Source organism: Microtus oregoni, unplaced genomic scaffold, assembly GCF_018167655.1.
Source record: "Microtus oregoni isolate MIOR12 unplaced genomic scaffold, Mior012 000003F_ref0000135, whole genome shotgun sequence".
NCBI classification, from domain to species: domain Eukaryota; kingdom Metazoa; phylum Chordata; class Mammalia; order Rodentia; family Cricetidae; genus Microtus; species Microtus oregoni.
The window spans coordinates 56584858-56611695 of NW_024543062.1; the positions used below are offsets into that span (position 1 = coordinate 56584858).

The 26838-nt window shown below is 43.4% G+C and overlaps 1 protein-coding gene across 1 annotated transcript in view; it reads right to left on the reverse strand.

The window, feature by feature from the left end:
• Positions 1-26838, reverse strand: part of Nckap5 (NCK associated protein 5) — a 769956-nt gene that overhangs the window by 601400 nt on the left and 141718 nt on the right. The window contains exon 2 of the mRNA XM_041648822.1: positions 3655-3728. Coding sequence (XP_041504756.1) covers positions 3655-3728 — 74 coding nt within the window. The remainder of the gene's footprint in view (positions 1-3654; positions 3729-26838) is intronic.

The following is a 26838-nucleotide window of genomic DNA, read 5'->3' on the forward strand; positions in this document are numbered from 1 at the left end:
CATACCTGAGGCTTTATTGCTCCAAGAAGAATAATTCCATATCAAAAGAGAAACAAAGGGGTTTGCATACAAAACTCTGAGCTCTTACCACGCCTGAAATAAGATTTTTAACTTAGCCTTATCTGAGATCAACAATTTTTATGAGCTACCCCAGGAAGGCAGGAAAAACATAGGCTTTTTCCATGAATGTCTTTAATGGTTCAAAGAGCTGGCAATCATCACTTCACAGTGATGTGCATGAGATATATTTTAGTACTTACTGTCCAAATTAAACTGAAATTTTTCTTTATCAGAAGGCAGCTATTACTGTTAGTGTATATTTTTCTCTTGAGAAACAGAGCAAAGGGAATATTTCTATATAAGGAGTTTAAATGTAATTTTATATGTGTTATAAATAAGTTTTAAAATATGCTTTCAAATAGATCTATAGAAAAATACAATTTAAAAAAAACACAACTATATACATAGTTGCTGAGTTTGCTTGTGTATTACTTTGCCAAAGCAACAACAAACAAGTTTGAAGATTATAGTTTCCTAAAACAAATCCTGTAAGTAAATAACTGCGCAGGGGAGGGCTGGAGACATGGTGTTTCCTGTACAAGCATGACGACCAGAGCTTGAATCCCCAGAAACCCATGTAAGTATCAGGTGGGTGCGGCAACCTGCCTGTAACTCCAGCCTGGGAAGGTGGAGACAGAGGCTCCCCAAGACAAGCTATTTAGTGAGACTGGCCCATATCAGCAAATTCTGGATTCAACTGAAAGACCTTGCCTCAAAGAATGAGGTGGAAAAGCAATGAGGACAATTCCTAACAGCAACCTTAGAAATCCACACATATAACAATATGTGTGCAAGCAAAAACATGCTTATACACACAAATACCACATATATACACAAATAAAAAATGAAAATAAAGAAAAGAAAATTAAAGAAAACTTATATATCTGTTCAGATTAAAAATGACCAGTGTCTTCTAGACATGACAGAAAGCCACACTCATGAACTCACAGATGCTGCAGTTACCTACACAGGCCCCACAAGAAAGACCAAGCCAGGCAACATTCCAACATGAAGGGGGAGGGGTTCCCAAGTTCCTACCCCTAACTGAAAAGCTCCTGACCTCTGATGACCTCCGAGAGAAGGAGACTCATTTTCCTGTAAGAGTGTGACCCTTGGTAGGTCCACCATGGTCCAGTGGATGAACCCACACACACAGTATATGGGCGGCACAAATTGTACTTGGTGAATTTTATATGTATATATACAATATATATATATATATATATATATATATATATATATATATTAAAGAAAAAGAAAAGGAGAACAAGAAGTTATGAGGATGGAGAAGGTGGAGAAAGGATGGCGAGGGGGTGGAGAGGGGATGGAGAGGTGAAAGATGGATATGGCAGGAATTAGAGGGAAGAATAAAGGGTGAATATTCTCAATTAATGAAAATATATTCAAAGAAAAACCAAGTTATGGGTCAACTAGTACATTCCCCCAATAGTATTTTTATGAAGGAACCTGATTTTTTTTATTACTACAACCAAAGATCATGCATGAGTTGAACAAAGGAAAATATATATGGCACTTTATCCCAAGCTACAAGTACCTGTGTAGGGTGAAATTTGGATTAGCACAGAGAAAGCCCTGCCCTCCGAGAGGCGAAAATGGACACATGAGTAAATGACTACAGGATCTCCTTTCCCCTTGGGACAAGGACAGCTCATGGGACAACTCTCGTGTAGTATGACACAACATGTAATGATGGACCAGCAAATGTATTTCAAAATTTAAGAGGTTCTGAGACTGTAGGAAAAGGAATTCAAGCACCATCATAGCACCTGCAAAGCACACACTCATGGGAGCCCAGAACACTAACGGATGACATCACGGCCATCTTTCCCATCTATTCCCAAGGGACCTAACTGACTTGAGAGTTTCACTTCCATGGTACCAGTTTCTGATCCAGGGTGTTCAAACACATGGCTCAGATAATTTTTCTAACCCAGAGTCAGAACCCACCATGTATAGCAAAATCTCAGTATGAAAAAAATATTACACAGAAGCTTCCCTGGACCAACCTTCTCATGTGGAGAACCAGAAAGTTGACATTTTTTTTTTTTTTAACTGGAGAAAAGCTTCGGTGATCTTCGAGCAGGAAGGTTCGTGGGGCCTTTGTGTCTACTTCTTGCCGTGATCTAAGTTTGGCAGGCGCCATTCCCACCCACGTGTTCTGAGCAAACCTGAGGCCTGAGAACTGGTCCTCAGCTGTTTGCTTCCCTTCATCAGAAACTGTGATTTCTAACTTAGGGTTTCATTTAAAAAACAAAATATCTTAATATGTTCTTTCCAAACTTCTTACATTTATATAATGTAGTTTGATCATATTATTTTCTTCATGTGGCCTCTTTTCTTTCTTTCTTTCTTTCTTTTTTTTTTTTTTTTGGTTTTTTTTGAGACAGGGTTTCTCTGTGGTTTTGGAGCCTTTCTTGGAACTAGCTCTTGTAGACCAGGCTGGTCTCGAACTCACAGAGATCCACCTGCCTCTGCCTCCCGAGTGCTGGGATTAAAGGTGTGCGCCACCACCGCCCAGCCATGTGGCCTCTTTTCACTGCTAAAATTTTTATGTAACTCTAGATACAATGCACATAAATAAGGTATGCAAATCCAACATCTACTGATAATAAGCCATAAAGAAATTTACTTTAAAGTTATTCTTTGTAAAAAAATGAGTAGTTTTACTACTTATTAAAGATAAAAGCAAATTAAAACCTAACAAGAAGGACATGCTTGCTTATTTTTACATAAGCAATTAAGTCTTCGCTGAATATTTGATACTGTAGGAAACAAAGAGTCGTGAACATTTTTCATAATCAACTGATACTTTGATTTCATAATTGTCAATTTTGTGAACGCCACTTCACACAAACGCCGAGTGTAAAAGTGCAGAGGTTCCTCTAGGGCCATTACAAAAACTGTGGCTACTTCTGTCTGAATCCCATGCCAAACTTCATGTAGCAGATGATTTTCTAAAACTCAAGTTAGCAACTTAAACTGTGATTTAAACATCAAACAGTCCAAATATGTATTAATATGTATTAATTCATTGCTTCTATGTTTTCGATCAGCATTACGGAAAGTCACACCCCCAATGCCCTGGGAACCAAGCCATGTGTCTTAGGCAGCAACCAGCAGGGCGGCGCTGCAGAGCGGAAGATACAGAAAGTATGGGGAATGTTAAGAATGAGGCTGCAGGTCGGGACCCGGAAACATCAGTCATCACCCACTTGATCTGGAATCAGGACCTTCAGAAGTCTGTCCTTGCTTTCAACTGTTTGTACAATGTGAACCCTCCTGCAACCATGACTGACGGTTTAGGAAGTTGAAGCCTACCTAACCTCCGGTGGTCTTGTATATACACAGGTAGTTCTGGCACCAAGCAGAGGGAGACACATTTAATCCAATTAACTCCCTGCTCCAAGATCATGACCAGTTATAAGAACTCAGCACAGTTGGTAAAATGCTTGCCTTGAATGCCAAAGTATGGGCTGCAAAACTCTCCACTGCACAGAAATAACACAATTTTAAACATTCCAAAGCAACAACAGCAGCAACTACCCACAAAGACAGGCGTGGGAAATAACTCACCGCCAGAGACTCCGGTGCTGCTCCCTGAGCTGCGCCAGCAGGTGCTCAACGCACTTATTAGAGTCCATGTATTCCTGCAGAGACAGACCAAGACGGATAAAAACTCACTACACATCCATGTCCATTTGCTGGAAATTATACATGAAAATTGCAAAACAATACGGAAGCGTTCATTTTGGTGACATTAGTTTATCTCTTCAGTTTGCCATATGAAATACAAAGTCAGTCAACAAAATCACTATGGAATGCTTTATTTGGTCAATGAGGACCTGAGTTCAACCCTCAGAACCTGTGTTTAAAAAAAAAAGTCAGGTGTGGTGTGGCATGCGTTTATAATCCTAGCTCTGAGCAAAGGGAGACAGTTCACTGGGTCTTCTAGTTGGTCAACCTAAAATTGGTGAGGTCTATCTAGGTCAATGCCAGATCCTGTCTCAAAGAATAAAGTGATGGTGCCCTGGAAAAGATAGGTGAGGTTGTCTTCTGGCATTCATGTGTGCACATATACGGATAGAGACTCACTGCAATAGTAACTATGCCCTAAGAATGCATTTCTATGAGAGAATCCGTTCACCCCTTTCCCCAGTTTTGGAAACCTAGACCTCTAGAGTCTACACAGTTACGTAAACATGATATTACTTCTCTAACTCACAGGACAGCTTCTATAAAAACACACCCAAAGAGAATTTGGTGTCTGCTGAGTCAGTGGGAAATTCCTCTGACTTACAAACAGCTGACATTTCATCCTTATTAACAGGGAGTCCGTGTATTCTACTGAAAAACAGAGGAAGCCAATGTTGATGCCCTTAGAAGAAACATTAGGTATGTGTGGAGGCCTTGGATTTACTGGTCTTAGGGTAGTCAGTTTCTTTCTTTCTTTTTAAATTTTATTTATTTATTATGTATAAGTGTCCTGCCTGCACACCAGAGGAGGGCATTAGATCTCATTAAAGATGGTTGTGAGGCACCATGTGGTTGCTGGGAATTTAACTTAAGACCTCTGAAAGAATAGCCAATTCTCTTAACCTCTGAGTAATCTCTACAGCCCCACCCAGCGGGGTAGTCATTTTCAAGTAGGTATAAACTATATAGAATATCTTACAGAGGCTATCATATTCTTTGGACACACCCACTTTCTTATCTATACACCTTTTTCTTTTTAGATATACTTGTTACTATGTCTGTGTGAGTTTAGTCTTTTTTAGCATTTAAGAACAGCTAAAAGGAAAGGCGCATCTTGTTCCATGAAGATGTAATGCAGATGACAGTCTTTTGTCCAATATGTGATGGAATCATCTGTTGAAAATCACATGACCATAGCTGTGTGGGTTTAGCTCTGGGTTCTCTACCGCTGTCCACTGGTCTCCATGTCTCTGCCAGTGTCATGATGCTTTTGTCCCTGTGACTCTGTAGTACAATTTCAGATTGAGTGCTATAACACACCCAGCCTTGCCACTTCTGAAGATGACTTTGGCTGGTCAGGGGTTTGGGTGCTTATATGAATTTTAAGATTGCTTTTCCTAGATCTTGAAGTTATGGTGGGAACTGTGTTGCATCTATGGATGGCTCTGGTAAAAGGGCATTTTCATGTGATTAATTCTGTCAATCTGTGAGGATGTGAAGTCTTTCCCTTCTAGGGGTTTCTTGGAGATTTTCTTCTATCTCTTTTTTTCACGCTAGGGGTATTTCACTTCTCTGTGTGTATGTGAATGTGTGTGTGTGTGTGTGTGTGTGTGTGTGTGTGTGTATACGTGTGTGTGTTTAAACTAGAAAAAACAATCAGGAGGGGAAAGGAAAGAACTTAATTGGGAAGGGAAAAGAAAGTAGAAGAACATGTATCATGGGGAAGATGAGGGAAGAGAGCAAATCAGAGATATTTATAAGAGATGTATGTTTGAAATGTTATAATGAAATCCATTACTTTGTTATTTTAATGATTTTAAAGATCTGTTATTTAATTGTGTGTGTGTGTGTGTGTGTGTGTGTGTGTGTGTGTGTGTAGGAATATGTGGAGGTGAGTGCAGTGCCCGCAGGGGCCAGAAGAGAACAACAGAGCCCCTGAAACTAGAGTTACAGACAGTTCTGTGCCACCTGATGTGGGTGCTGGGTACCAAACTCAGGGCCTCTATGGGAGCAAGGGCCATCTCTCCAGCCTCCAAATCCATCTTAACCTCTGAGCCATCTCTCCAATCTCCAAATCTATTACTTTGCATACTATTTTAAAATTGCATATAAACACATTTGTGTGACTGAACCCATGTTTTAAAACAACCTATCTGGAAAAGTGAAGAAATTATTTTTCACATGAAAACACTATAGAAAAGTCTATAGACTGTGAAATCAGAACTTTGAATTCATTATTTCTGAATATACGGTCCATAGAAGATAGTCCTCCAATTGCTACCTTGCAAACGTAGTGTGTAAAATGTTGTGTGCTACTGTTTCAGTCTGGTGTTTTTCCTTTCCAGTTTGAAGAGCTAACCTAAAGATGGCTGCTTCTCCACCACAGCTGGTAGAAGCTGAAACGTTCACAGAGATTTCAACATTAAAGTTGTCAGAAAAGCTGTTGTTTTATTTCTGTAGATTTTGAAATATACAGGGGGCTTTTGTTAATATTGATATTTCTCTTTCTGAAGCACATTATATGTAACCTATTACTTCTATAGGGATATTCACTTAATGGGAGAGTGAGGTGCAGCTAGGGTTGAACGGAAGACACTAGAAGATTTCAGACCTGAGCTCGTGACCCGGGATCTATTCAGCCAGACTTGAAGACACTTCACTGTTTTTCCAAACACATTTTAGCACAAAGAATGCATTTTCAGAGTGCCATAAGTCTTTAAAAATTATTATTTAAGACATTACAATTCCGTACCAAATACTCAGGCAAAGAGCCATATGCCTAATGAGTTGATGCACATTTTCAGGTGACTAGAGTGAGCCCTGAAACAAAAACACTGATGTGTTGAAACTGAAGCAGACCAGAGACACTTGCATATCCATGTCTATTGCTGCCAAGATATAGAATTAATACAGATGTTCATCATTAGATGAGTGGGTAAAGAAAATGGTACACACATACAGGGAGGTAGGGGAAGGGAGGGGAGGAGAAGGAAAAGAAAAGAAGGGGAGGGGAGAGGAGGGGAGGAGAGGAGAAGGATGGGAAAAGGAGGGGAGGGAAGGGGAAGGGAGGGGAGGAGAGAAGAGGAGAGGAGAGGAGAGGAGAGGAGAGGAGAGGAGAGGAGAGGAGAGAGAATAAAAGCAGAAACAGTGAGGATGAAAAAGTCTAAAAGTTCTACAGGGGACTGTTTGCTCAGCTCATCCGGCAGATCCCCAATACTGCCATTGTGCTGTCCACCTATGAGTTCATCGTGTACCTGCTGGGAGAGCGAGCTTAGTCACAGGCCACACAGTTGTGCTCTAGAAGAATAAAACTGAAAACCTAGAGATTTTCTTTTCCGTTGATGTGTAGTGTTCCACACCGAAACAGCAAAAGCCATAGACTGCCCGGCTCATCTCACCTGTTGGACATTGCCTTTTGGATTCATGTTTCTGGAAGGTTTTAATTCATTAACGTTAATAGTTAATTAGAACTTTTTTTTTTAACTTAAGAGGATTGAGGATTGAGCAGCAAGTAAATTAAATCATGCTATTTAATTTAAAAAAAAAAAAAAAAAAAAAAAAGAAAAAGTCTAAAAGTATGTGGGAGAAAGAACAAGAAGAGTCATGGGAACAAAGACAGATAAAATGGGGCCAGGAGAATGTTCAGTGGGTTAATGCATTTGCAGTGCAAGCCTGAGGACCAGAGACTGATTCCTAAAACCCACATACATTTCTGGACCCAATGATGGGCACCTGTAATCCCAACACCTTTACAATGAGACAGGGTAAAGAGAAGAATGTCCTAGAAGTGCATGCGTACTTAGCACAGTGGCAAAAAAACAAGAGAGACTCTGCCTCAATAGAGTGGAAGGAGAGAACTGACCCCAAAAGTCGAGCTCTGACCTCCACAACCACACTAACTAATACATACATACACACACATAAGAAAATAAATTTAAAAATACAAAATAGTGTATGTTTCTTATATGATCTATAGTATATGCACATATGTATGCATTTACTTATGCATATTGGGGGGTTGCATGCATATGTGCATGTGTGTGTGTGCATGTGAAAGAGAGAAAGACAAAGAGAGAAAGAGAGAGGGAGAGGGAAAGGGAGAGGGAGAGAGAAAATGACAAGAAAGCAGAATGGGTTTTTGATCCCACTGCACGCACTGGCTTTGTGGGAGCCTAGGCAGTTGGATGCTCACCTTACTAGACCTGGATGGAGGTGGGTGGTCCTTGGACTTCCCACAGGGCAGGGAACCCTGTTTGCTCTTTGGGCTGATGAGGGAGGGGGACTTGATTGGGGGAGGGGGAGGGAAATGGGAGGCGGTGGCAAGGAAGAGACAGAAATCTTTAATAAATAAATAAATTTTAAAAAAAATAAATACTGCAAGCAGGGAGCCAAGATAATCTTAGGCTACCTGGGCTTTGAAACAGTTATTTATCTCAACAAATTTATCAGACCTAACATTTTGGGACAGTTAGGCAAAGTACTTGGATTATCTCATTAAAAGAAAAACAGACCTAAACCAATGCTAAACCTGAGACTTTTGTCATCAGAAATAGAGATTTCCTCATGTTTATGTATTGATCTGCACGTGTGTGTGTGTGTGTACTGACCTGAAATGTGTGTGTTCACATGTGTTTGCACATGTGTGTGCACATGTGTGTGTGTGCTGACCTGAGAAGTGTATGGGTGCACATATATGTGGGCTGACCTTAGAAATGTATGTTTGTGTGCTGAACTGAGATGTGTATGTGTGCATGTGTGTGTGCATGTATATATGTGAATTTTATTCTGTGACTTTTTTTATTTATTATCTATACCACTTCCTGTGTCCTCAGCCATATTGGAGTACTTCATGTAGGATAATCTCAATCTATGTGTGTAGGCCATGATCAGGTACCCTTGACCTTGGAGAAACAACCACATTGAATAAAACGGGAGTCAAGGTATTTGGGAAAATTAGAAAACTACAGGCATGAAAAATCAATGAGAGATTTTAAAAACTGAGTGGGACAGGACAGCACCTCAAGTGAACTTTATTTTCTCTGTGTGTGTTTCTCTTTCTGCAGTTTGAATGCCACAGCACACAGTGAGCGTGCTGAATATTAGCTGTCAAAATGAAGACTCAGAACGCAGGCCACAAAGAGGAAACTGTCATTCTGTTTTAGCAGACGAGATTAAAAATCCTTCAATGAAACAATTTCCTCTGCCATAATCCCCGACCATGAGCCTCCTTTCTCCTTGTCCTTGTCACTGTTCTGATGAAAACATTTCGCTGAAGTAAGGATTAAGGAGGCAAGAAGAATCGTGTTACAGCAAGTTGGATTTATATAATGTGGTTTTTAAAACTTTCAAAGGTACAGCATTAAAGAGACATCTGTTCTGTGGCTCAAACTTATGCAAATTTGAATCATTTTAAAGACGTAGTTCAGGAAGTTTGCCTTTCACTTAACTCAAACACTTTGGAGCAATCAGTGTGAGACACTGGAAGGGATTAGAGGTTCAGAGACATGCGCCGTGGCGTTGTCATTCTGCGGCATTTGAGGGAACCTGTCATTATCTGAGACAGGTCAGTTCTGAGCGAGGTCCATTAGAACGGAATCCTAAGAATGTGAAGCTCTTAGGTGTCGCTCCCTCAGAGTGGAGTTAAAAAGGTAACTGTCTATTAAAGCTTGCAGAACTGCCGGAGCTCCCCGCACAATCTCTCTCTTTTAATTAGCATAATTTACGGCTGCAGAGTTTGTGAAATCCTGCCAATGGAATTCCCAATCCACCTCCAGGCAGAGCTGCAGGCACAAGGAAGCCAGATGTTGGAGGCAATGGAAACTTGGTAGATGCAAGAATTTCCACACTTAGGAAATGACTAACTACCGTAACAAGAGATATTTCCCTTGAACAAAATTATTGTCATCCTAATGGGAAGGTACAGCTGTACAGCAAATGTAAAATACTAAACAGCCCCGTCTTGGGAGTGCACGGATGAGCATGGTCACAGCAAGGTAAGAGGGAGGAATTGCGGGCTGGGGAGATGGTTCAGTGGGGCAGGGCCCTGCTGCACAGTACTCTGGTAGAAGCCAGGCCTGGCAGAGCACTCCTGCAGTCTCAGTGCTGGCGGTGAGGACTAGCGGATCCTGAGGGCTTGCGGTCCAGTCACATGAGCCAAAATGGCCAGGGCCAGGTTCAGTAAGAGACCCTGTCTCATAACAGAAGGTGGAGCGTGACAGAAGGCACACAACATAGATATCTGCCCTCCACAGAAGCACAAATTACATGTGCATACACATGCATGTACCCATACACACTCATATACACATGCATATGCCATAACCATTGATATATACATACAAAACACACACACCAGCGGTATCTCAATCTTAACTAAAATACGTGCCAGTATACATTCTTCCAAGGAGGTCTTTGGGTATGAAACACCAAAAACTCATCAATTCAGGAACCCCAGCTTTGGTGAATAATTCCACCTTCATTATCCTTCTGTTCACTGCCTCTGGTGTATTTCCCATCCAAGTGATCAGAAGCTCTCTGCTGCTGCAAGCTCCTCACTGCAGTCTCTCTAGTCAAGCCTCTGAGGACTTCCGCACAAAAGGCTCTCACGCTGCCCCCTTGTTCTCAAGGCTACTTTCTGTTGCCCCTGACATTGTACACCAGGTTCTCTCACTCTTGATATCTCTGGAAGACTCTGCCCTCTCTCTGAGACAGTAAGCCTTTTTTGTTCCCAGTTCTTGCCCTTTATCAGAAGCAGGGTTCACCTCTAGCTCCTCTTTTGCTAAAGTGTGAACCCATAGCCCTGAACAGGTCCCCCTGTCTGTACTTCCAACGCTGCAAAGTTCAGGCTCTCATTTCCGTACACGCCAATATCCACAATCACCCAGAACATCAATCACTCAGAGGGGATTAAATAAACGAAAGAGGGTATGAATGAGCTTTGCAAGCCAGTAGCATGTCATTTCTCAGCACGCCAGTGGACTGTGCGTACAAAAAAGGCACCAGAAGGAAATAAATGGCGCAGCTACCAGAGTCCTCATCAAACCTCCATTCCTGTCTTGATGGGAAGCACTACAGAGCTCCGTGTAATTGGAAAGCCTACTTTGGGTCACCAGCCACTCCACAGGGGATAATTTGTCCATAGAAAGCTCAAGGACAAATCTAAATACTAACAGTACATCACAACAGGCAGGAAATGAGCGGCAGGGCTATCGCATGGCTGCACTGTGGTGTCACGGACATCCCGTTCACCTGAGCATTGGATCACAAAATGCCCTTTCCCTCACTACCACTGACCATGACGCTTATTATTATCACTGTCCTTCAAAAAATACCCAGTCATGTTCTAATTTTCTCTCCCATGACTCCCCAAGCCTGTCCTAGAACTGGGATGAAGCTAGACTTCTTTCCTAAACACAGGTAGATATAAAATAAACTCTTTGCAAACCCAGTGTCTAGAAAAAAACTTGATACCAGGGGGTAGTAGCTAAGAGTGATATTCATTGTTCCAGCCTAAAGGTATTTTTAGAGACTCCCACACAGGGTCTGGGCTACAGCGCCCCCTAGGGAGGATAGTATTGAATTGTTCCTATTAAGGATTCTCATTTATTCTAAGGGCTAACATAGATTGCCTGGTACAGCCCCAGAATTGGATTCGGTATGACTGGAGCCAGGGAGACTGTACCTCTAACATTCTCTAGGAGATACCTAGATATGTCTGCTGTTCTGAGGATCTCTCTCTGCAGATCACAGCTTGTAGAACAGGGACTGGTCCATCACTATCCTCATTACTCATCACTGTCTTCTCCAAGATGAATGGCAAGGAGAGAGCACCAGAATCAATCATTTGCAGATGTTTTATTACAGTCCAATATCCCCAAACTCCCTCACAGACATGCCCCATGGAGTGTCTCCTTTTGGCTGACATCAGTATTGGCTACCAGATCTCTGACAATGCAAATGAGTACCAAAAACGGGATGGTTGGGGAAGGCAGAGAAAGTTCTCTCCCCAGAGGAAGGGCTGGGTACCATTTCTGCAGAGCAGGTCCTCATTCTAACATACAGGCTCAACCAGCTCTGTCAACAAAAAAGGCAGCTGTGGAGTCTGGCCATGCCTCTGGAATTAGAATGTTTTCTCCTTCTGCTTGGCTTCCTGAGTGCCAGGCTAGGCCTTGGTTGACATCCTAGGATGAGGATCAGATAGCTTCCAGGAGAATCAAATGCTCATCATCCTAGCGTGGTTTCTTACAGGAGAAAGGGCTCACAATACAGATAAACATCACTGGTAAACTCAGTAAAAATGTGAATTCTCAGAGTTTTATTCAGACCCACTCTTCTCCAGAAAGGAGCCATTAAGCCTCCTGTGGTTTTAGAAGATGATCCAGGTGACTCTGGCCTCATTAAACCTCATACGCCCATGTCATGTAAATGCTCAACTAACACACCATTACCTGCATTTCCTCCCCACGCTACATGGAAGCTCAGTACCAAGCATTTCTCTTTACCAAGAGACCAAAAGTAAACAGGCTCAGCTCCCAGCATCTTCTGCCCTGAGCTCTGCAGCATGTTATATGTGGAGCAATTTAAGATTATCCTTCCAAGAGCCCCAAGTGTCTTGTGGTCTGAAGTGATTACACTCCTCTGATTAAAAAGAGCTTTTATTGGCGGTTCCCTGGAGGGCTGATGCCACCAGAAGCAAACCATTTGCTCTGATGGTGAGACACCTCTCAGACTCGGAAAGAAAGGAGTTTCTTATCTGTTGAAGGACAAAATGTATTAAGTTTGTGATAGAACACGGTGGTAGGAATCTGGACTCTTTCCTGTTGGGGAGCTGAGGTGGAAACGCTGTAGCACACACTTTCAGTTCAGAGGGAGATCTTGTTTCTAGAGTCCTCATCTGGGTGTCCAGCCTTCCCCGGAAAGAGAATAGTGCTGGAGGAGATGGGTTCATCCTTCCCACCATCTGGCCTCTTGCTTGCCTTCTCTAGTCTGAAGCCTGATGAAAATAGTACCCCAGCCTCAGCTAAACACATGCTTCTGATTGTCAGCATCAGCCTCGGCAGGTTTCCCAGTGTGCTATGCAGGTCTGCTCAACTGCAGCCCTTCATTCCCTGTGCCCAAACCAGCCATCGTCCCCTAAGAGTCACAACCCATTTGAGGCTACAGATAACTCCTAGCATTTCCGGTACCAATTCAGTAACACATCAGGCAAGGTTTCTTTTTTAAAATCTTGGGTTTTTAGGACAGGATATGGGAAATTGCTCTCTCTATATATATGCTTAATTAAAATAATACAAAACAAGCAACAGCTACAGTTGTGTGTGGCCTAAGTTTGTGTTCACTATGAGCCAGGAGGAAGAAGGACTGACATACAGGATCCGAGATAAGACTACATGGGGCCACCTGGACTAGTACTTTTCCTTTCTTTTATCTCTAAATCTCACGAGCATTTGTTCATACATGTATGATCAGGCATGTGCCAAAGCAGACATGAGGGGGTCAAAGGACAACCTGCAGGAGTCAGATCTCGCCTTCCCCTATATGGGCTCTGGGAATAACTTAGGTCCTCAGGCTTAGCTGAGTCATCTCACCGGGCGCATGACTGCTTCTGCAGTGACCTGTATGTGTCTCTTTACAAGGCCCTAAGCTGCTGGCCCAGCTCCATGAAAAGGCTGCCCACGGAGGACATCAAGGCTCCTGTCTGTATTGTAGCAGGGCAGTCACCAAGGACAGCAAAATTCTCATTTTACCTACCTTGAGCCCTCTGCCCTGCACTGGAATCAGTCTCATTCGGGACAGACATGCTAAATCAGTTCAGGGAGGCAGCTTTCTGTGATGAGGGTTGTTAAAGAGTTATGGGGATCACCAGATATTCATGCAAGTATTTGCAGCGATTTGTTCAGAATATGCAAATGTCACATAATTAGTTGTCAGGGCTTTTCATGAAAAATTAAATTAGCTGCAATAAGGAATCCCACACAAGAATAAGTTAACATGGAAAGAGCTCTCATTTCTGCAACTGGAAGGCTGGAGACTGGGGTAAACTTCAGGTGACCCTCCATTTGTCTATCAATATCATTATTTATATTATTATTTTATTTTTATTATTACTATTATTTCTGGGGGTCAAACAGCTTAGGGTTCCCAGATTCTAGAAGACACTTGTGTGGGTGCCAAGAACTAGAAACACCAGTCTGTTTGGGGAAGTAGACCAAACAGGACATCACCAAGAGGATAGACAAATTGGCCTCTCCTTGTGGATCGGACTCTACTAATTACCAGGACAAAGTCAAACCTCTCTGGAAATCTCGAAATCTCTGTCCCTCTGTCCCAGCCCGCCCAGACAGACAGGCCAGAGAGAATAGAGACTTCCTGCAGATCAGCTTGCAAGACTCTTTGTAGCGGTCACATCTTCAGCCCTGCCTCTCCAGCTAAAGGCTGTGTTTGCTTCTTACTCTGTCCCGGGAATACAGGAAATAGGCCCTGCTGCCTCCTGGCCACTTGAACTGGAAGCCTTCCTTGTTTGTTCAAGACTGGGAGCATGAATCTCCCAGGGCTCACAAACCTGGGCAAACTGGCTGAAGCAGTAGCTGTACCAGTCAGCGGAGCTATAAACTCTCATGCCGCTGAGTAGGCCTAAGGCCAGTGGACGGTTTTGCTCATCCTTCACCCATTAATTCCTTTCCAGAAGCCCAGTCATTGACCAAGGCAGAGGTACAGAATGAAGGAGTTGCTGTCAGCCTAGGATTCGCTCAGAAGGCTCCACAGACACTCCAAGCTCCCCATAGGACTGTTTACCTCCTAGTCATACTCCCCCTCACATCTTGAGCTCAGTTCTCAGGGTTTCAATGGGACAGCCCTTCAGCCAAGTGAAGCTTGGTTACAGCCAGTTTACACCTGCCCAGGCACAAGGATACTGTGCAGGCTGCAGTTTTGCGGATGTGATAGACACTTTGCGTTTTGTCTAACGGAGGTGCCTCGTGCTCTGTCCTGCAAAAGGAAATCAGCACGTACACATCATCGCCGGCTCTGCACAGGCTCGCTGCTAATGCTTGCTCTGTTCTGACCTATCCCCTCCCAGGCCCCAGAGGAGAACAAGGTTGATGTCAGAAGACGCTGACTAGACTCAGTGTTTCAAGAAGTGCCTGAGCCCAGACATCCAGGGAAGGAGAAAAATGTGAGGGATGAGGACAGCCATAGCAAGTCTCGGGTACTTGCTGGCCACCTGGCCAGAGTTCCAGAATCAGCCCTGCTCCCCCCCCCCCCCCCACAGGATCTTCTGGTTTGAGAGGAGATGGAAGACAGGTCTGGGCAATGTTAATCCTGTTTGCTCAGATTGCCAGCTCTCTGAATAAGGCAGTTTTAAAGACTCCCTTCTTGTCTCTGTTCCATGGCAGCTATGAATGACAGGCAGTGGTAACACAGGTTGGGATGTACACTGTGTACTTTTTGAACAGTCCTGTTGTCTTAAGAGGCCCAAGGGGTGCTGAGCAACATACTGTTGCTCGAGAATCCAGGGTTGTATTTCAGCTCTATGTGAGCATCAAGTACAGAAAGACAGATGTTTTTAGAGACATGTTTTTCGCAAATGAAGAACTCAAAGCTGTACTGAGGTTGAGAGAAAACATGGTATCTAAATGCTACACCAATATCTTACAAGGAAAATATGGTTGACAGGGTGGGAACACTTAGCAAAACTAAAAAGGAGCTGGGGCCAGGGATACACAACAGAGCCGGCTGTCCACACCTGGAAACACCTAGTTTCCTGTCCAGCTGGCTATCAGTTCTCCTTGACTGTATTGTTGTTCTATCTCAAGCTCAGTACAGCCCTGGAGAAAGACATCATGTTTGGCTCTTATCATTATCCTATTTTAACTAAAAAGGAATTCTAGAACAAGTCCCAATTCCAAAGTAAGCATTTACCTTACCACCACCAGTTAGTACCTTCTTGACGTTATACCTCATCTATGACCAATATTAAACATAATTAGCTTTAAAGTATTGTGTTTTTACAATTGATTCTGCGCGTGCGCGCACACACACACACACACACACACATGGTTATCCTATACTTTGCCTGTGTCTAATAATTCTGCAAAACAATAGAAATCTACCACTGTATCTCATAAGTCAATCTGTAAAATGAGTATTGTAGTAGCCCTTAAGCCCTGATTTCTGTAAAGCCCATTTTATATATGAAGATTAAGAGAAAAGTCAAGAGGTGTGATTAAACACAGTCCTTCTAAACTTTAAATACAGTCGTGGTTAAGTCAGTGAAATTTTTAGTATAGTATGTAAAAGATACTGGCCAAGACACCAGTCTGTAGCTAGAAAAGGTCACCCCAGCAGCTTACAGAGAGATTTGTCCCAACAGCAGCATCCCAGCTGCCACTCAGACCCTAGTCCAGGAAAGACGAGGCTGTTTTAGGAAGGAGTTCAGAGGAAGGCACTGTGTAGGTTACATTGCACATAACACTGTCAATCCTCCACCATGAACTGAGGTCGCTGTTTACAGCATGCCACTTAAATGAGTTTCCATCTCTCTTCTACAGGCAGAAACCTGACTTCCGGTGACAAGATCAAACAGGGTAGTTAGCAAAAATCAAGTCTTTCAAGTCCCCCCCAACCAAAGGTGAAAGCTTACCTTTCCCACGGTGTTCAATGCTCACTCGGGAGGTTCTCACACAAACTGCTTCTGAGAGTCTGTCCTGGGATAGGCTCTACCTAGGATGGCCTTTAGCCTCAGAGCTCTGCTACTTCCTCTTAGGACGAGGAAGACAGTCCAGATCAGATTTTGGAGTGCCTTAGACAGTAAGTCCCAGGAATCACCCGGAAGGCTTGTTGCAACAGACAGCACATTGCCCCCAGAGCCCTGATTCAGTGCTGGGAAGAGAGACATGAGCATTTGCAATCTGACAAATCCCTAGGGGTCCAGGATGCTCAGGCTATTACAAAGGGACTCATTTTCAGAACCACTAAGCTAAAAGCACGCCAAACTCTTCTAGGAGTTTAAACACAAAAAGAAAGACTTAATATTCTTAACATTTAGACCATCTGTAAATAACATCTATTTATTTATTTGGGGGCGTTCCTTAGTTTTTATTAGCATGTATTAGCTAAATATAACAATGGGCCTCCTCATGACATTTCATACATGTATATAATACATTTCATTATATCTACTCCATGACCCTCTCTCCTCTCTCTCTCTCTCTCTCTTCCACTGATCCCTTCTTCTTCACAACCAAGTCCCTTCCTAACTGTACATTTCACATCCGTATTTATTTGCTAAATCGTCTGTCTTCATTCTCACTGCTCGCATGCTCGTGGGTGAAGGACTATCTAAAGGCGCATGGGCAACTACCAGTCACTGCACCAGTGACGGCACGTTTCAAGGGTTCCGGTTGTACGAACCCATTTAATCAGTCAACCGTCAATCACTCCCCAATGCTTTTCTGAGTCTAGCTTCTGAGTCCAAGACACAGAGAGATAAAGTCACAGCTCTCAAAGGAGTTCCTGGCTTAATCTTCAAACATTCTAGTACTTGCTTGCAAACACTCTTAGGCCCAGGTGGCTTCCAAACTACAAGGCAGATAAACCTGGAAAAGGCAGTTTTAAGGAGTGACACTTTTCAAACTGGAAGTCGAGGAGGTGCAAGAGACACTGGCTGCACAAAGAGATAAGCCCCCTTAGGGAAAGCTCTGGGGAAGAGCTAAGGCTACCCCCTTTGAGAAGGCTGAAGGCTGGACGGCATCTTAACTTCTTGAAGCTTGTTTTTCTCTCATGGTCACTGAGGAAACCTTTCCAAAGCATTTGCTTAGATTTAGACAGCCAATATTTTAAAGTCAGGATTCTCTGCTTCAGAACCCATACACAGAAGTACTTTTCACAGAGAGCTGAGTCACCCTGAGCAGGCATAAAAACTGGAAAACCTTAGCCCCGCTAATTCTCCCGCGTCTGAGGCTAAGGCAAGGGGATCAAACCGGAGGAGAAAGTTCCCAGGTTTTCCTCTAAAGCCTCCACTGAATTGGCCTGAATTTAGCCAAACAGAAGAGAACTTTCTATAGAGTTGCAGAGCCTCTACTCAAGGAACCAGATGGGAAAATGCGTGTCAAAGCCCGTTCTCCACATCCACACTGGACACCTATTCCTTCAGCGGTGGCTCTGTGAGATGCTCAAGCAGCTGGTCTGTGCTAACTGCACTGACCCAGTTCATCTCTACATCCCCGGGAGATAGGAAGGCACGGACACAGGCCAACTTCCTCCGCGCCTGCAGGCCCACAGCTTTAACAGGCAAGTCTCTTTCCTAGCTGCACAGCGAGGAGAAGGGCCAGGGAAAGGGAACGAAGCTGCGGGAGTTCAGGTGTACACAGCCACCTTTGAGAAAGGAGAGACCCAAACACAAGTTTATAAAGGAAAGGACACACAGGTTACAGATTACACTCACACACACACATACACACACACACACACTATATATATATAGCACATATACATATTATATATTGTATAATACACATATATATTAGATATGTTTATCAAGGATTTTACATATGCATATAAAATATATTTATATGTGTACATAGCATATATATATTTTATAGAGAATATAGATTTTTATAAGTGTATATATTTTATAAACATAGTTTTATGTTTATAAAAGATACATGTTTATATTTGTCTATAACATATTTTGTATTTATGAATAGATTTTATATATTATTACATGGGTAGACTGTATACAACATACATAGATTTAATGTGTCTACAGTATAGATATATACAAACTACACATATACACATAACATATATACAGATTAGATAGTATATAATAAATCCCATCTAAAGACATATGGTGCAAGGTGGCCCGATTGGTAGAAAGACCTAAAATGTCCCATTTACCTTTAAGGCTATATTCCTTCCATCTGCCTCACGCCCCTGAGACTACGATTCTCTACCCAAGCTCTCTGATGTCAGTTTCAGGGAGATAACAGAGAGGAGGGACTGAAGGAAACAGCAGAAGCACAAGGTACAACCGGCCAGGGGTCAGCAGATCAGCTGAACTCCTGTGTAAATCAAGGCACTTAAGGCAATATAACTTATTTGTATTTCGTGTGTTTATGTATGTGACATATGTATGCATATATGTTGGGGGTTGCGTGTGCCTGTGTATATGTATCCTGCAGAGGCCAGAGGACAATGTCAGCTGTCCTGCTCTACTGCTCTCTGCCTTACTTCCTTGATATAAGGTCTTTCACTGAACCTGGAGCTAGGCTAACAGCCAGCAAGCTCTAGGCGTCCTGCTGTCTGCCCCCACCCCTGGGTCTAGGGTTAAAGGGCTGCTTCACCTTGTCTAGTTTTATACAGGGGAAGTGGGGATTTGAACTGAGATCCCTCCAGAAACTGTGCTTACCCACTGAGCTACCTCTACAATATATTTTAAGAGAAAAAAGAAACACTTGAAATTCACTATGCATGCAGAACTATAGTTTGAAGGGAATATTTTAGACCTTTTCCTGCCACAGATATGATTCCCAGAGTCTTCAAGGCCTGGCTCGGCTCGTCTCTGACAAACTCTAGCAGTTAAGGGGTTAAATGTTTAAAAGTTTTAAATAATGAACACATAATGGAGACATGGGAAATCAGAGAGTGAACTCAATTATAGTGTGTTGGTAACAAGGAATGAAAGGTACTAATTCATCTGGGGAGGTCCACAGATTCATCGACAAATGACAGATATGTATATAAACATTATCTGAAGGGCAGACAACATACCAGGGCTCCAATCTCATTTTAAATGAGCTGACATTTGGGCTCCGTATGAACAGTTCTGAGATAACATTAAGTGCCATGGACTTTCAAGGGAAGAACAATTCGCAGTGAATCTTCTAGCATGAGAATTTTATTCCCTTCGGAGATCCATAATCCAAGGACAAATGATGAAATACGGTCTGTGTGTGGAAATACCCTGGGGTAACTGTGAGCCTCATGTTACAAAGGAGGAGGCAATAAAAAGGAATTTGATTAAATTTAGAGTCTCCTTTAAATGTTTCCTGTATCCGAGAGTATCAATCATGCATTCTTTCTCTGCCAAAGGGGACTGTGGAGATGGATCACTTAGTGAAATGTTTTCTGTACAAGCATGAGGACCCGAGTTCTAGCCTACAGAACCCATGGAAGATAAAAAGAGGAAGGGGAAGGAGGAGTGAAAGGGGAGGGAAAAGGATGAAGTGAAGAAGGAAGAAGGAAGGAAGGAGGGAGGGAGGGAAGGAGGGAGGGAGCATGACATAGTGCTACATGCCCATATCTTAGGTGTAGGTTACTGGGAAGATCCTTGAGCCTCCCTGGTCTGCCAGTCTCAACAAATAAGTGAACTCCAAGTTCAATGAGAAGCCCTGCCTCAGACAAAACGGTGGCTGGCCGGTTAGATGGCTCAGTGGGTAAAGGCACTTGCCACCAAGCCTGTCAACCAGAGTTTAATCCCTTGGACCTATGGTGAAAAGACAGAAAATTGTCCTCTGATCTTTATGAGCACCTGTGTGTGTGCATGTGAGTGTGTGTGTATGTACACATATACACACATAAAATAATGTTATAAAAGTTAAATATATATAAGATATGAGTGATTGAAGACATTGAACATGACGCTTGAGGTTGACTTCGACGCCACACATACAAACACACACGCACACACATGCACACATACATGCACACATGAACAAAAAGAGAAGAGCAGTGTGCAAGCCTCTTAATTATTGATCACTTGATGAATAACTTTCTGTACCACTCATTAGTAACTGCAGCCTGAGGCCTTGAGCACAAAGTCACAGTTCACATAGTCAGGTTTCAAACTTAGAACAAACATGGAGGTGTCTGTTTAACACTCAAAGGGGACACTGACCTCCAGGTTCTCCCTGCATCCCTCATTCCCCATCTGTTACAGGGCCCTCCTAGCTGGCATACCCAGTCCCCTACTTTGGACTTCTCCAGCCCAGGGGCTGGGCTGCCCTTCCCTATAGAAATCAGACATTGTGGTTACAGCTTTTTGCACTTCTGGGCCTCTTGGCTACTGCACCTGGTTTCCCTCTCTCTTCTTCCTTCTCTTATACCTTTTCCTCCAAGACATGGCCCAAGGTCTTGAGCATTCTGGACTCTCCAGATGTCCCTGCCTCTGGCTATTCTCTCCCATGTATCTACAATAAACTTTCTCAACCTCCATACCTAGGAACACTCATGTTTCCTTTCCCTTTTTATTTCTTTTTTTTTCTTCATTTGGTGCCCAAACCTGGAACTAATCATGTTCCTATCCTTCTTATTTCTTTTTTCCATTCACTTTTATTTCATTTTCTGCTCAGGCATGCACATGTGTTCATATGCACATACATCAGCCAGGCACTGGGCTGTCACTCTTAGAGTGTGGTAATCTCTAGGTAAATCTGGGAACATGCAAGTGTATGTGTGAGTGTGTGTGTGTGTGCCTGTATATATGTGTGTACATAAAAAATAACAGATATCCTAAAGCCAGATTCCGGGCTCATCATATCTGTAATATCTGCTCTTGAGAAACGGAGCCCCAGATGGACATTGACGGTCATCCTTGACTACCCAGAAAGTTCAGAGCCAACCTGGGATAAAAAGAGTCCCTGTCTCAATAAAAGAAGAAGAAAAGAATAATGGCTTCAATTATCCTTGACAGAGGCAGAATTTTTACACTATTATTGTGTATAATTGTGCTGTGTCAATTAAGACTTGTATCAGTTCTTAGGCTGCATACAAATATTTATAGTCTTTTGTCCTTTTTGCGCTGGCAGGATCTAATAGTTTAAGACACCCTGGCAGAAGTGTGAACGATGAATAGCAAACAACCGGCGGGTCCCTCCCAAGTTCTCCATTAATGATTAAATGGCACCGTCTGATGACTTACTCAGCCACCAGAAGACAATAAAACATAACTAAATCTGTCAATTAGCATTTTCATCTTCCTTTCTGACGGCACTTAATGGCACCTGTGAAACGCGATTTCCAGCCAGGAGCCCTTTGACATTTTCTCTTTCCTCCGGCGCTTTCCCGCTGTTGCTCCTGTTCTCGCTGAGAGGCAGCGTGCGCTGGCCCACTGAGGTAGATGCATCACCGTCCAGGAAAGGAAAGAAAGCAATTACTGCGGCCAGCGCTAAATCTCAGGGGCAGCTTGGGTCTTGCTGCTCCACTTAAGTGCACAAACAGCCAACCCAGGACAGGCTTTAAGAGGCTGAATCTTAGCAACAGAAGTTGTGCACCAGGTTGATGTTACCTGAGATGCCCATTAAAGGGTGAGGAGCTGCCAGACAAGAGGGCCTGCCGGTATCCGGCAACTCCCCTGATAGGGGAGCATGCTTCATCCCCACACAGGAAATGACAAGCTGTGGCAGGGAAGAGGCCACATTGACTTTCTGCCACAATGACTATGGGTCCCTGGGTTTCAGGACAGTGCCTGAGGCCTGTTGGGCTGTTTGTGAAAGCGTTTCCTGCTGCTGAAGTCAGTGCTTATCTTTGCAGCCTCCAGCCATTCCCCAGTTCCCTCCTGGGTAGCTCTCCTGTGGAGCCTGTGCTGACCCTTGCCCAACACTGTCCTCTCCAAAGAATCAAGAAAGGAGATAGCAGCTGACAGAGCAAACGGTGTCCTGGGGTCACTTCAGAGCCTTCTCACGTAAACCTTCTATTAGATGGGACTATCTCAATTGTCCCTAAGCTTTGGACTCAAGTGCTCAGATACATGTACTCAATGTAACATTTTCTCCCGTATTATTCTCTAATTCATCGGGGCTTCACTGTGGGGAAGAAATCACCTTAAATATATCATCAAGGCCTAAAATACAACATCTCAGACTAAATAAATATGGAAAGTGTTGATGAATCAGAATCCAACTACCTAATAGATCCAGTTGAGCAGAATCCAGTTGAAGAAACAAGAACGTAGCACATAGGACCTTGCAGACAATAGGGCAGGCTTGAGGGAGGCAGGGTCCAGGGTCCTGTGGAACAAAGAAGCCCCTGCAGCAGGAGCTGGAGAAAGTGTGGATATGGGAGCAGGGAAGAAGATAATTAAGGGAGCCATTTTAGGGTTGGTGAGAGACTTGGCTCTAGAGGGGATCTCAGGTGTCCAAGGGAATGTCCCCAGCTAGGTCCTTGGGCAGCAGAGGAGAGGGTGCCTGAACTGGCCTTCTACCATAACCACACTGATAATTATCTTGAATATCACCATAGAACCTTCATCAGGCAATGGATGAAGATAGAGACAGAGACCCTCATTGGACCACTGGACTGAGCTCCCAAAGTCCAGATGAAGAGCAGAAGGAGGGAGAAGATGTGCGTCCATCCACTGAGATGACGTGACTGATTTAATGGGAGCTCACCAAGGCCAGCTGGACTGGGACTGAACAAGCATGTGATCAAACCGGACTCTCTGAATGTGGCTGACAATGAGGGCTGACTGAGAAGCCAATGATAATGGCACTGGGTTTTAATTCTACTGCATATACTGGCTTTTTAGGATCCTAGTCTGTTTGGATGCACAACTTCCTAGACCTGGATGGAGGGGGGAGGGCCATGGACTTCCCACAGGGCAGGGCACCCTGACTTCTCTTAGGTCTGGAGAGGGAGGAAGGGAGGTAAATGGGAGGAGGAGAGGAGGTGGAAAATTTTAAGAATAAAGAACGAATTAGCACATAGGATTACTTGAGTCAAAAAAATCAGCCTCAAAGCTTTCTGTGGAGTCAATTCTACCAAGCAGCAATTTTTACTTATTTACAGAGAGAGAGAGAGAGAGAGAGAGAGAGAGAGAGGAAGAAACAGAGACAGAAAGGAGATGGGGACAGAGACAGAGAGGTTCCTGGTGTAGTGTAACACATGCATGTTACAAAGGCAAAGAGCAGTATTGGATGTCTTCCTCAATTGCTCTATCCTACTGTTTTGAGACAGGGTCTCCAGACAGTGTCTCTTACTGCCTTGTAGCTCACCGCTTTCCTGCTCTGGCTGGCCAGTGAGTCAAGATAACTTCATTTCCCTGCTTCTCTAAATGAGATTATAGATTTGGGGTCTCCGTATCCAAATAAGGAATCTCAACCCTGCATGAGCATGGAGCTTTCTCAACTGAGCCATATCCTCAGCCCCTTGATCTCATAAAGTAATGAGTTTTCTCCCCGAGACCACAGTCTTACAGGCACTTTTTATGCCATGGATCTTTGCTGGCATTTTGGAATTAAAGAAAAATAATTCTCCTGTATTTAAACTTTGTTAGGATTTTGGAGTTAATGATAATATTATAGGCAGAATATGAACACATACATCCTGGATCTTATCATTTTTGAGGAATTCTTTTTCTATATTTCTCATCCTCCAAGAGAGGACTATGTGCTTTCCTTCTTACCATGGATGGGTGGCCAGATGCAGGAGTCTAAATAACCTGCCCAGAGTACAAGAGCAAGAGCGTTTAAGCTGACGGCACAGCCGAGATGAAGAGGTTGTGCGCTGAGAACTTTGCATCAGCTGTAACTACAGAGTTGGAGTCCCTGACATCAACTGCCTAAAGACTGTTTGTTGGTTTGTTTTATGCAAATTTCTGGTTTCAAAAGCATAACTTCTATTAACAAGGAATGGAACCCCTTGTAACTTTTCATTTAGAATAATTAAAACTATAAAATCCAGGCCAGTGACATGGCTTAGCATGTTAAAAGTGCTTGCCACACAAGCCACAGACTTGAATTTGTTCCATGGAATCAATGGTGGAAGAAGAAAATCAACTTTTGTTCTTGGAAAAACAAAACAAAACAAAAGATACGGGAATGTTAGATGTTTAGGTACCTCCTCCCTGCCACCTTTTTCAGATAAATCCAAGAGTCTTAAGTGTGGAGAGGTTGAATTCTCATCACTTGGAGTCCCTCAGTGCTGAGTCGAAAGCCCTGCTCTTGGTTCTAAATATATCACCAGGGACCAGTTAATGGTTGCTGCTTCCTCCATGATGGGGCCAACCTAGAGCATTGCTGGGTTTCAAAAGTCAGAGTATGGAGGTAAAGTCATGCAGAAACACTCGACAGCCATCTATTTCTACACATTAACCAGGCTGTCACCTTAGTAACCGCCTAGTTAATGTTACAGCCTGCTGGGAATGAGGAAATCCAACCCCCTTCCATGGTCTGTCAATGTTTCCCACAACCACATCGGAGGACATACCAAGAGCCAACAAGACCATTGTTCACCAGCATACTGCAGAACAGTCTGGTTACAAATACCTTCCAGAACCTTTTTGTTCCTGTTTGTTTGTTTGTTTACTTTCTTATCTGTTTGTATGTGGGGATATGCAAATTCCCATGTCTGGTGCATGTGTGTGTTCAAGTCAAAGGTCTGGTCTGGTTTCACAGTGCCATCTACATTATATTTTGAAACAGGGTCTCTTATTGGCACCTGGAGCTTGTTGTTTCAGATAGGCTACCTGGGTGTGTGTTCTTTCTACCCCTCCACATTATGTAGACATAAAAAAGAATCACTTCCCTCAGGCATGAAGACTAAATTCTATTAGCAAGCTGTTCCCCCAATTAGCACTGTCAGTTTCCTGAGGTTGCTGCTATCTTAAGACAGGAGTGCATGCTCTCTTAATATGGAGATCACGACATGCCTTGCCAGAAACCATTTGCAAAAGTTATGAATGGGGCTGAGGAGATGTCTCAGAGTAATCTCAGTTAAAGTAATTGCTCACCTTGCACAAACCCCTGGGTTTAAGCCCCAGCACACAGTAAAGTGGGTATGGTTGTACACTGCCTTTAATCCTAGTTCTGGGGAGGTAGAGGCAGAAAGATCAGGAGTTCAAGGGTAACCATGGCTGCATAGGTAGTAGAAGGACAGCTCAGGCTACACATCCTGTCTCAAAAACAAAATCATAAATAAAGATACCCTTCCTATTCACTGGTACAGAAGACAGTTTCTATTGCCATTTGCATCTTGTTAAGAGGGATCCTACCAAATTCTTTCAGCTAGCTGCTAAAGCTGGAGCCGTCCTGATGCTAGGAACGAGACGAGACTAGAAAGTCACCAATACATCCATCTACCCAGGGTCACTCACAACCTCCTTTAACAGGGGCAAACATCTATGCAGGGCTCATAATACAGCACACACTGAGCAAACTATTTTACACTAAGCACCTTCCTTAAACATCGTGTGGCTGGAGATGCAAACATGCTGTCCGTCTGACTTTACAGAATCTCAATTAAGCACAGAGAAGTCAAGTGACCCAAGCAGCTTGCCATGGAATCCATGAAGATTTCGGAGGATTTGGGATACATATATAAGCACTCTCCTTTCTGAGCTACAAGCATTGGCGTCTTCAGTCATTATTTTATTATTTTTAACACATGTGTGTGTGTCTGTCTATAGATCTGTGTCTCTGTGTGTGTCCATGTGTGAGGGTGGGTATACTCAAGTGTACAGAGGTCAGAAGAGATTGTCAGATCCGTCGGAGCTGGAGCCATAGGACCCTGTGAACTGCAGGATGCAGATTCTGGGAACTGAGCTCCTGTCTTGTATAAAAGCAGAAATGCTCTTAACCACTGAGTCATCTGCCATTCTTCATCAAAGCTGGAAAGCCAGACCGAAGTAAGCTCATGGCTCTCCTTGACTAGGAAGACCTACACCAAATGTCAGTCCTTCCAATCTAGTGATTCTTCCCTCTGGTTGGCTAACAGGGCTCTGGCTGGGTGACTCCACGTGCCTCTTCATTCATTTGCAGAAACACAGGCATGTAAAGATGGAAGGTATTGTGTGTACATGTTACTGTGTGGAGATGCATAGGCGTGTGAATGCATGTGGAGCCCAAAGTACAACCGTGGCTGTCTTCTTCAACCACTCCTCTTGGTTCCTGAAGTATGGCTGTCACTCAGTCTGGAGTTCACTGATTTTACTAGGTTAGCTAGCCAGTGAGTTCCCGAGGATCCATGAGTTTCCACCCATTAGTGATGGTAATATAGACATGTGCCATCGTGTGCTGTGCAGCTTTCTTATCTGAGTTCTGATGACTGAACTTGGGTCCTCATGCTTGC